The sequence below is a fragment of the Bufo gargarizans genome, chromosome 4 (genome assembly GCF_014858855.1).
Source record: "Bufo gargarizans isolate SCDJY-AF-19 chromosome 4, ASM1485885v1, whole genome shotgun sequence".
Taxonomy (NCBI): Eukaryota; Metazoa; Chordata; class Amphibia; order Anura; family Bufonidae; genus Bufo; species Bufo gargarizans.
In genome coordinates, this window is record NC_058083.1 from 388,535,614 (window position 1) to 388,546,750 (window position 11,137).

Consider the following 11,137-nt stretch of genomic DNA (forward strand, 5'->3'; position numbering starts at 1 on the left):
ATAGTAGCGACCTAGCACATGATGAAGTCATCATGCTAAGTCTGGAGGAATGGCTCACACAACAATTGTATGGGTACAGCCTCTGCCTCCACACTTATTTGAAACAGTGTGTTAATCTGGATTTTATTCTCTCTGTGATATCCTGCCCAATTATCCAAACACACTGTGGATAATTGCTAGGTATGCTAAATACACTTAAGGCTATGTTCACATCTGCGTTCAAGCTCTCCGTTCCTGTAGTCCGTCCGGAAGTAGAAAAAAAATCTAAAAACGTATCCGTTCAACCTCCCATAGAAACTAATTGACGTATGTATGCATACGTTTGACTCCGTTAGTTGGTAATACGTTCGGAATACGTTTTTTCAGACGGAAAACAAAATCCTGCTTGCAGGATTTTTTTCTACATTCAGAAAAGCAGATTCTTGACGGAGCGTCCATTCACGTTCATTGTAGTAAATGAGAAACGGATTGTTCAATTTTTATTTCGCGGACATAGCGTTCCTAAAGTACGTTTTTTTTGTTGCTGAACATGCGCAGAACAAACAGGAACTTACAAACGAAGACAGGAAAACAAGGGAGTGTCATGTGACAGTCACGTGAGCGCTACTCCTCACCATTTCTGAAGGCTGATGTGCAAGTTGGAGAAAGTCTCAAGAAAAGGGTATGAATTGATGCAATTGAAAAGTATTTACTTCGATCATCTACTGGTGCATGCTATTTGACTACTGGGGGCTAATATCTTGAAACTATGGATGCTATTAGGCACATGGGGGATGTTATTAGTCTTTTGTGAGATGCTGTTACGCTACTGGGACATGTTATTTGGCTACTGGGGGCAAATATTTTGAAACTGTGGATGCTATAAGGCTATGGGAGGATGCTATAAGGCTACTGGGGAATGCTATTATGCTACTGTTGAAGCCTGTTGGAGGATGCTATTGCGCAAGTGGGGGATGCTATTCGGCTACTGCGGGGGTGCTACTAGGCTACTGGGGGATGCTATAAGGCTGCTGGAGAATGCTATAAGGCTGCTGGAGAATGCTATAAGGCAACCGTGGGATGCTATAAGGCTACTGGGGGATGCTATAATGCTACTGGGGAATGCTATAAGGTTGATATAATTTTAATGACCAGAGGAGCAATTTTGTGTTTTGACTAATCCCTGTTTTTACCCTTGTTGCATCTTGTGCCAATGTGTATGTTGAAATATGTCTATAAGCTCTTGTCTATAATGTTTCTGTAACGTTTTCAGATGCCTTCGCCTTCTCCTTCCTTAGATTTTTATTTAAAGATTTTTACCTGCATGTGAAAGGAGGGGGTCCTTTCACATGCAGGTAAAAATCTTTAAATAAAAATCTATTATTAATGATCCAAATAATAAATATGTTTGAACCACAATACATATTTATATATTTCAGGGACACTCCGACACTGAATCCTCTGCTGGCGAGGAATTGCGTTTTTCTCCTGAACCAATGGAGTCAGTAAGTGTGGAATGTTATATTTAGATTTTTTGGTTTCTACACATCCATAATTGGTACAATAGATATAAACTCGAAAGGTACATGATTTGCCAACACCGCAAAAGGATAGATAGGCCAATGTATTGGCAACAAGATTTGAAATAGTGTATATGGCATTTTGGTTGCTGCAGGGCAGGCAGATGGCAATTTTCACTGAATAGAAAACTGTGTTTGTTTTTCAGACACAGGAGGGTACACATTCAATAGAAAATCTGCGAAGTAGACGTCATAACGACGATGATGTGAGTATCTATACTTAGGTTCTCTAACTAAATCAATTTTCTTTTGTGATAACTATATTATTTATTAGGACCCAAACAGTCAAATTGAAAATCCATCACCTGTTCAAAAAAGAACTTCCAGGCGTGGTGGTCGCGGACAACGTGGTCGTGGCAGTCGTCGTGGACGTGTAGGCCGTGTGAGTAGGCACATGTGCTGTGATGTGAGCTGTCCACACTGCCCTCAGTATACAGTATCTTATATCACCTATAAGATAACGTGGCCATCATACCTCAATTTTTTTTTATTATTAGAACAAATGACCATGAGGATTGGAGACATTTGTTTTACCCAAACCAAAGTTTAAGTGTTGCTTATGCCATAATGGACATACCATGAACAGGGGCTACTCTCTTATAAAATAAAAAGCAATGACCCGCTCGCCAAGTCTATATCTTTATAGCCGTTCACACCCAAAGACCAAATACAAGGAAACCCAAATTTTTTTTATATTTTTTTATTAAAACAAAAGATGCAGTGGGCAGTGGTTGGCACATGCAACATATTCGCTATACAAGTTTTATCCAAAAGACTTAAGTGCTATTGGAATTGCAGGTAGCTTTTATATGTAATGATAACATTTGTTTTAAACCAAATAGGGTAGACAGCAAGAATTGGACGAGGAAGATAGGCAATTTCTCCCAATCATAAACTGTGAGCTGCTAATACAGCTAGTAGAAGCAAGGCCAGCTTTATGGGACCAAACAGACCCCAAGCACTCGGACCACAACACGACTCGTCGACAATGGCAAGAGGTCTATGCCAATTTGGTTCCCACATGGAACGATTTGAGCCGTCAGGCTAAAAAAAATTGTGGTACATTAATTTCATTCCTTTTGTTAAATCATTTGGTTTTAGAAGATTTGATAGTGATGTTTCTAGTTGGAAGAATAGTGAAGTGAGCATAAGTTTTCTGTTTGGAAAACTTTGTTTCAACAACTGATGCAGCCAATTCAGGTACCGGGCAAAATAACAGTTAACTACAATGCAGAATTTTGGACTGCCTGGGGCAACAGTTTTTTATGCAATCCGATGTCAACAGAAAAGAATATATATAGCATTATATACGGTTATTAAAATTGTTCTTTATTTTCTAGCTGAAATCATATCAACACGCTGGAGGTCAATACGCGATAGGTTTATGCGTGACCTCAATCATGAACGAACGGCGCCAAGTGGTTCGGGTACTTCTCGGAGGAAACCTTACCAATATGCACCACATCTTCAATTTCTTCAACATTGTTTTCAGCAGCGCATGCGAGTTAAATTTCCTAAAGAGAAGCCAAAAAAAAATTATAGAAATTATACCTTTTATTTCCCTATCTATTTTAGGACTCATTCAAGCACACTCCCTCCTGAAGCAGAACCTGTTGAACATGAGGACTCAACCGAACAATTGTCTGGACGATCTACCGATCAAACTTCATTACCATCTCAGTCACAGGATTCTACTCTGGAGTCGCGCGGCCGGCAAACTGAGTCATGTTCTCAGATTGAAGATACTAGACAGTTCATTTCTTCTGCCTTTGACAGAGTTTTAAGTAGGCCGAGGCCACTTCGAAGACCACATAGAGTCTTTGAGGATCTTGCACTGATCTTCCGAGATTGTTTATTAAAAATAGAGGAGGAGCAAACTCGGTATAAGCAAGAGTTAACTTCCATGATCAATCATGTCGAGGTAGTTTGTCGTCCAGAACCCCTTAACCATAATCAGCAGTTTCTCTTAACGTTAAGTCATTGGATGGACAACATGACTCCAGAGCAGAATTGTGATTGTCGAGTGACATTGATCAAAACTGTTTGGAATATTAAACACGCACCATCCTCTAATTTTGTTCCTCTGTCTCAGTCGTATCCACCAGCCACCTCCTACCCAACATCCATGACTTCTCCACCTGCTCACTCATACTCTGAGCCACATATCGCTCCCCAGTCACAAAACTTTCAACAGTCACAAAACTTTCAACAGTCACAAAACTTTCAACAGTCACAAAACTTTCAACAGTCACAAAACTTTCAACAGTCACAAAACTTTACCTACGTACCACAACTTCCCACAGGCCCAAAACGTAGGCACTGCACAAAACTTTCCAGCTTTACAGAACTTTCCATCAACATCCCACATCTTTATTCCATCCCAAAGCCATCCACCGTCCCAAAGACAACCTACGTCCCACCAATATCCAACGGCTCACACATTTCCACCTTCTCAAAGCCATAGCACATCCGTCAGATATCAACCTGCATCAACCTTTCAAGAGACTTTAAGCCAATCTCAATCACAGCTACCTTCCTATGTCTCTGCACAAACACCTTTCCAATCCAACAACACTGGAAGTTCCCAAACACGTCTACAGACACCAAGTCCAGATGTCATTTCTATGTCAACTCCAAATAAAATCTCCATAAACTAAGGTGTTTCCACCTCTGTTTTTCCCACTCCAACCACTTTTACTACCCCTTTCTCAAACAAATCTGTTCCATACCAATCTGATACTGATTCATATTCCCTTCATACCCCACAACATCAACAACAGGGTGAATATGTCAGACCACAACATTCGTTCATGCAATCACTTCTAGACCAAAGTGCAGAAGATGCTGGGTCCCCAACTGCAGCCCCAGGAAAGGCTCCATTCACTCAACCACCGCCCTAGTTAACAAAATATATATTATGTTTTAAAGTTTATAAATGAGTACCTCACAAGGTTTATATTGACCACTGTGTCAATTTGTTGAAGTTTATAAATAAGTACCTCACAAGGTTTATATTGACCACTGTGTCAATTTTTGGAAGTTTATAAATAAGTACCTCACAAGGTTTATATTGACCGCTGTGTCAATTTTTGCACTTTAATGATGTTGAACTTGAAAGATTTTATATGTTTTATACTTTTATATTATTAGATTAATAAGGATGTTTCAGATATGTGTGTAATTATTGTGCACTTATCAGCTTTCAGAAGCCGATACAAGCTGCTAAATATAGGCAGGTGGTTTGATTTCCTCGTTCGGACGTTTAGATTTTCAAGAACTAACATGATAATTATAGCAGATTGGACCCTAAAAAGAGTAATTGGCCTTATTATTCATGATTTCTTTATCTCCTGCCCAAGGTGCTGATGACTTACAGTTTTCCAACTAGTCTTTTTTCCTTATATTAAGGAGAAAAATGCCATTCATCAGCACATGGGTCAGAGACACAGAGATTAGCTACCATGACTAGACTCAGATTGGTTCAACTCTTTTACGGTAATGGACTGCAATGATTATGATGATAGTTCTTGTTTACCACTTGCGAGTGAGTGACACAGTACACAAATCTATATACTGTCACTTATTCACCACCTTGCGTGGTCTGCACAAAGCTGATGACTTTTTCAGTCTCCCACCTGTTGTTGTTCCATTGCTATTGTCTCGCTATCGTGATCCTCCATTGTACACTTGCTTGAAAACAATGCAAATACAATAATAGAAATGGCATATGTCATTACTATTTTCTTTGATATAATGTCTCATGCACAAGACTGAACACACTCAGAGACATGGTGTTTGTAAAAAAAAAATTGTACCTGCTGATGTAATTTAAAGGGGTACTGGAGGACACACCATCAGTGATTACACTGATTCTTTGCATGTTGTGCCACCCACATGGCTGTAGTCTAGCACTTTTTTACATCATATTGATGATGCACAGTAGCCCTGTGTTTGGTGCATAGCAGCATTGAAATAACTGATAATGTGCACTTCCATTTGCATGATTCATGTCACCATATAACTTCTTGCCCGCTCAAGGAAGACATGTCTCGCGGTGCATACTGTAGTGTGATTATTCTGAACTTGGTATGATGATGCTATCACATAGCATGTGCAATCATGAGAATGATGTACACTTCAGTCACAGATAGAACAACTTTTTCACAATGGACATTTTGTTATTCCTACATGTACGGTAGAGCTTATCCTTTTCTTATGTGAATTCTAGTTCCATTGTGTTGAGCTACGTGCTTTTATGGAAGTTTATTTGTAAACTTATGCAAATGATTATTAAAATATAAAAATATGTTTAAAAAAAAAGTATTTATCTAAATAAATACTTTTATAATTTCAAATATTCTTTGTCAGTGGTTTTCATACTTTCAAGACTCAAAACGACAAACAAGGGATATGGAGATGCTTGGAGAGGCTTACCTTTTGCTGAATCCAAGGCAATAAATGTAGGTAGACCGATACATCATGGTTGACTCAACAATAAACAACAATATATTAAGAAGAAACAATAAAATAAACTATTATGTACATAACTAATTACAACTTTAAACTGTACATATTTAATAAACAAACAGTAACAAACAATAGAGAATATTTGTTCAAATATGTTCATCCTGCCAATGCACAGATCCAGCTGAAGAAATGAAATATTCTGCAAATTGATTGCGCATGCGACTCACAGCAACTGTTGATCTTGGGCCAGTTTCTATGTTATCTCCTGGTGGATTTAATGACAGTGGCTCCGTAGGCAAAGGCTCTTTGGTCAGTACATAATTGTGCAACACAACACATGCTTTTATGACATCATCCACAGTATCTGTTTTCAATTGTATTGGACGAGTGAATATTTGCCATTTTGCAGTCAATATGCCAAAAGCACACTCGACCATTCTTCTTGCTCGAGTCAGTCTGTAATTGAACACTCTTTTGCAATAGTCTAGACCACGGCTGGCATATGGCTTCAGTAAATTTCCACACATTTGGAAAGCTTCATCTCCGACTAGAACAAATGGAAGTGCAGGGTTTGTAGTACCTGGTAAAGGCCTGGGCTCTGGTATACCAAAGTTTCCGGAGTACAGCCTTTTTCCCATATTAGAATTTTTAAAAACACGTGAGTCATTTGTTCGTCCAAAAGCTCCAATATCAACAGCCACAAATTTGTAATTTGCATCAACAATTGCCATTAGGATCACAGAAAAATACTTTTTATAGTTAAAAAAGGAGGATCCACTACGTGGGGGCTTCAAGAGCCTCACATGCTTCCCATCCACTGCACCAATACAATTGGGAAACTGTCACCTCATAAAACTTGTCGGCTATGCTGATCCACTGTTGGCAAGTAGGATGGGGAAGAAATTCTTCACGCAGAAGATTCCAAATTGCCCGGCAGGTATCTTTAACAATGTAAGATATTGTAGATTTCCCTAGTCGAAATTGAAAATGAAGACTGGAAAAACTTTCACCACTAGCCAGAAACCTACAAAAAAATAAAATAAAATTTAACATAATTGTTACACAAATACTATTCACAATAAAAAAACTGCAGCAAAACTACTTTTTGGATTGTCCCACAAGCATTAATTCAAGATCCTTCACAGCAAACAGATCAACATTACCTAGCGGTTGAACGGAAAATGGTATCAAATTTGGATGCATTTACATATTTTAGGTAACTACTATATTTAAAAACTTTTCTCTTGAGATTAATCATATACTCACAATAATAATAAAAACAAAAAGGCTCTGAAACACAGTAGAAGCAATAATGGAAAGTTGTACCATACATACCGCAGAGTGACCATGAGTCGTTCTTCTGGAGTTACACTCCGACGAAATTTCGTATCCTTCCGTCTCAATCGGCGACGTAAACGTTGGGAAAGGTCATCAAAGCTTGCGACACTTACACGGAGATATTCTGCAAATTTGACAGGGTGTTTTCGGAGTTCTTGATAAAGGGTCGAATATACACCTCGTGTCATTCGGCATGATGTAATGGGATGCACCCAATATCGCCGTCTCCTTTTCATGGATGACATTCGCATCTTTCGAAGTTTCCATATCATATAGTCCACAGAAAAAAGGACATGAGCAGGCAGCATTGTTCCTCTTCCAGCAATTGGATGTCACAATATGGCACCATTTTTATATAGCATGCAGATAGGGGAGGGACAACTGAAGAAAAAAAAAAAAAAAAAAGAAAAAAAAGGAAAAAAAAGGATCCGTTATCGGAGTAACTAAACGGATTGAACGGACATTAACTGACATTTTTAATCCGTTTATTAACGTATCCGTTAGATTGTGTCCGTTACGTTCCGTTATGAATGAATCCGTTTCAATTTTGAAACGGACGCAAGTCAGAACGGAAAGCCGAACGGTGGTTTTGGTAATATATAGCACCAGCCATACACCAAGTTGCAACTGTTGAATTTGTTGCAACAGTGTATTTTACTAGCAAAATTGTGTAAATGGCGGTATAGGAAGGATACCTTGCAGGTGAGAGCTATTAAATTGAAGCTCTACCCTATAGCCTGCTGCTCCTATCCTCTTAGATCCCATCACCATTAACACAATTGTTAGACTGTCCCTGCCTATTCATGCATCTGCTCGACGCGTTTCTATATCACTGTTTATAACAGTAATATGTCTTCAGGAGCAGAGTCTATTATTGGCATGAGTGCAGTTCGCCTCATCTGTTTATCGAAACTGACACTCTGTCTGCAGGTAAAGGACGCTGCACGCTCCTGTTAGCGCGCATGCAGCACACAAAGACACAGCCTCCGGCTCTTGTTTATGGCCGTTGCGTGGCCGCTTGACCGCCGCTCTCATATTAAGATAGCCACTAGGCGGAGCTTATTCGGCATGCGGATACGTCACATAAAAGGGTGAGACATCATCTTCCTCCGCTATGCCTATTCTAGTTATGCTAACCGCTATCGTGAATGTTCTTTAATTGGCAGTTAAATTGCCAATTAAAGGGAACCTGTCACCTGGATTTTGTGTATAGAGCTGAGGACATGGGTTGCTAGATGGCCACTAGCACATCCACAATATCCAGTCCCCATAGCTTTGTGTGCTTTTATTGTGTAATAAAACCAATTTGATACATATGCAAATTAACATAAAAGAGTCATGTCTCACTTGTGTGACCAGAGAAGAGTCATATTTTCAAGCTCTGACTCATCTCAGGTTAATTTGCATATCAATTACATCGTTTTTTATACACAATAAAAGGACACAGAGCTATGGGGACTGGGTATTGCTGATGTGCTAGCGGTCATCTAGCAGCCCATGTCCTCAGCTCTATACCCAAAATCCCAGTGACAGGTTCCCTTTAAAGAACATCCACAATAGTTCCGATAAGTCAATAGTTCGGCAAAAAAAACTGAATGCATCCGTATGTCTTCCGTATCCGTTACGTTTTTGCGGATCTATTGAAATTGTTATGCCCAGCCTAATTTTTTTTATGTACTTACTATTTAAACATTATTGTATGTATAAAACGGAACAGAAGCGGAAACACTACTAAAACAAAAAAAAAATCTGTTTAAAATGGACCGCAAAACCATACGGTCATGTGCAAGAGGCCTTAGACTTTCTAGTCAGTATATACCACCTATTAGTTGGCTTTCTATAGACTAAAATTGTGCATGTATGGAGTGTTTTTGGCACCCCTTTCCACAACTGGACCACACCTAAGCCACACTATCTTGTTGAAAAAAAAAAAAGTGTCAGAAAGCCGGAATTAGACTTACCGGTAATTCAGTTTCCACAAGATCACCACGATGGCTACGAGGAGATTGACCCCTGACCTCTGTAGGGGCAGGAACAGAGAGAGGGTTTAAATCCCCCCCCACCCACCACCAACACCAGTGTGTCCAAAATTACAGAGACAGAAATAAGTGGTGAGAACAAAAACATAAATCGAGAGGGTATTACTTCATAACCTCCCAAGAAACCTAATAAAGGGTAGGGAATATATGTGCCGTCGTGGTGATCTCGTGGAAACTGAATTACCGGTAAGTCTAATTCCGGCTTCCCACCTCATCACCACGACGGCTACGAGGAGATATAAAAAATTATAGCTATGGGGGGGGGGGGGGGGGGACTGCCTTAAGGACCTTACGTCCAAAAGACAAGTCTGAGCTAGATAGGTCTAACCTGTAGTGCTTAGTGAAGGTTTGAATGTTAGACCAAGTAGCAGCTTTACAGATATCCTCAAGAGAAGCTCCGGCCCGCTCGGCTTGGGAGGAGGACATAGCTCGGGTAGAGTGCGCTCTCAGATTTGAGGGGCAAGGAAGGCCTTGAGACTCGTAGGAAATGGAAATGGAATCCCTAATCCACCGAGCTAAGGAGGACCTGGAGGCTTTTAGACCCTTATTCTTACCTGAGAATAGGACAAATAGGTTATTGGATCTACGAAAATCTTTTGACACCTCGAGATATCGTAGGACTGAGCGTCTTACGTCAAGTGAATGGAAGCTAGACTGCCTATAATTAGAGGGATTACTGCAAAATGAGGGTAATACTATCTCCTGATTACGGTGGAAATCCGATACTACCTTAGGTAAAACTGTATCTAAATTCTATCATCGGTGATACAGAGATAGGGTTCTTGAATCGATAGAGCTTGAATCTCGCCTAGCCTTCTTGCGGACGTGATGGCCACCAAAAAAGCGGTTTTCAGAAAAATATGTTTGGTGGAACAACTAGCTTGGGGCTCAAACAGAGCAAGGGTCAAGCCTGTGAGCACCGTATTGAGGTCCCAGTTGGGGATCCTGGATTTTAGAGAGGGGCGTAGTTGAGAAGCAGCTTTCATAAATCTTCTGATCCAGCGATGATTGGCTAGATCCTGATCAAAAAAACAAGCTAGGGCCGAGACTTGTACCTTCAAGGTGGAAGGTCTAAGACCCAATTCAAGCCCCTGCTGGAGGAAGTCCAAGATCTTCTGAAAATTGGGCGGCTCTAGATTTGGGGCAGGATTACCAATCCAGGAACAGAATCGCTTCCAGATCTTCAGATATATCGAGAAGGTAACTTTCTTCCTACTTGCTTTCAGGGTAGATATCACTTGGTCAGAAAGCCCTTGAGATTTCAGCCTCTGGACCTCAGGATCCAAGCAGATAACTTGAAGAAACTCGAGTTTGGGTGAAGGATTGGCCCTTGATGAAGAAGGTCCCTCCTGCAGGGAAGAGGCCATGGGTCCTCTATCGACAGGTTTTTTAAGGAAGGGAACTAGCTCCTTTTCGGCCAATAGGGAGCTATTAGGATCACAGTCGAGTCCTCTAGATTGAGCTTTTGAATTATCCTGGGAAGCAGAGGCAAGGGTGGAAACGCATAACAGAGATCCCATTCCCAACGAATTTTGAGCGCATCTTAAGCCCAAGGTTTGTCCCGTGGGTTCAGTGAACAAAATGTCGGTACCTTTGCGTTCTTCTTGGAGGCGAACAGGTCCACCTGTGGAGTGCCCCACCTTTCCACCAGAGTCTGAAACATGTCCTGATTTAAAGACCATTCGGAATGGTCTATCAACTGGCGACTGAGATAGTCTGCTTCCACGTTCAGTA

At 40.4% G+C, this 11,137-nt stretch overlaps 1 protein-coding gene across 2 annotated transcripts; it reads left to right on the top strand.

Moving 5' to 3' along the window:
* Positions 1 to 500: 500 nt before the first annotated feature.
* On the top strand, positions 501 to 5,748 carry LOC122935934. Of its 2 annotated transcripts, none has more exons than XM_044291886.1 (5): positions 501 to 661; positions 1,419 to 1,484; positions 1,706 to 1,765; positions 1,834 to 1,941; positions 2,402 to 5,748. In XM_044291886.1, the coding sequence occupies exon 5, from the start codon at positions 2,788 to 2,790 to the stop codon at positions 4,021 to 4,023; it is 1,236 nt and encodes a 411-aa protein (XP_044147821.1). In that variant the 5' UTR covers positions 501 to 661; positions 1,419 to 1,484; positions 1,706 to 1,765; positions 1,834 to 1,941; positions 2,402 to 2,787; the 3' UTR covers positions 4,024 to 5,748. Both variants share the same exon structure in this region, with proteins under 2 accessions (XP_044147821.1, XP_044147822.1).
* Positions 5,749 to 11,137: the final 5,389 nt, after the last annotated feature.

Excerpts from the sequence above, each read along its gene's own strand:
- LOC122935934 (XM_044291886.1), top strand. The coding sequence starts at position 2,788 with ATGCAGAATTTTGGACTGCCTGGGGCAACAGTTTTTTATGCAATCCGA.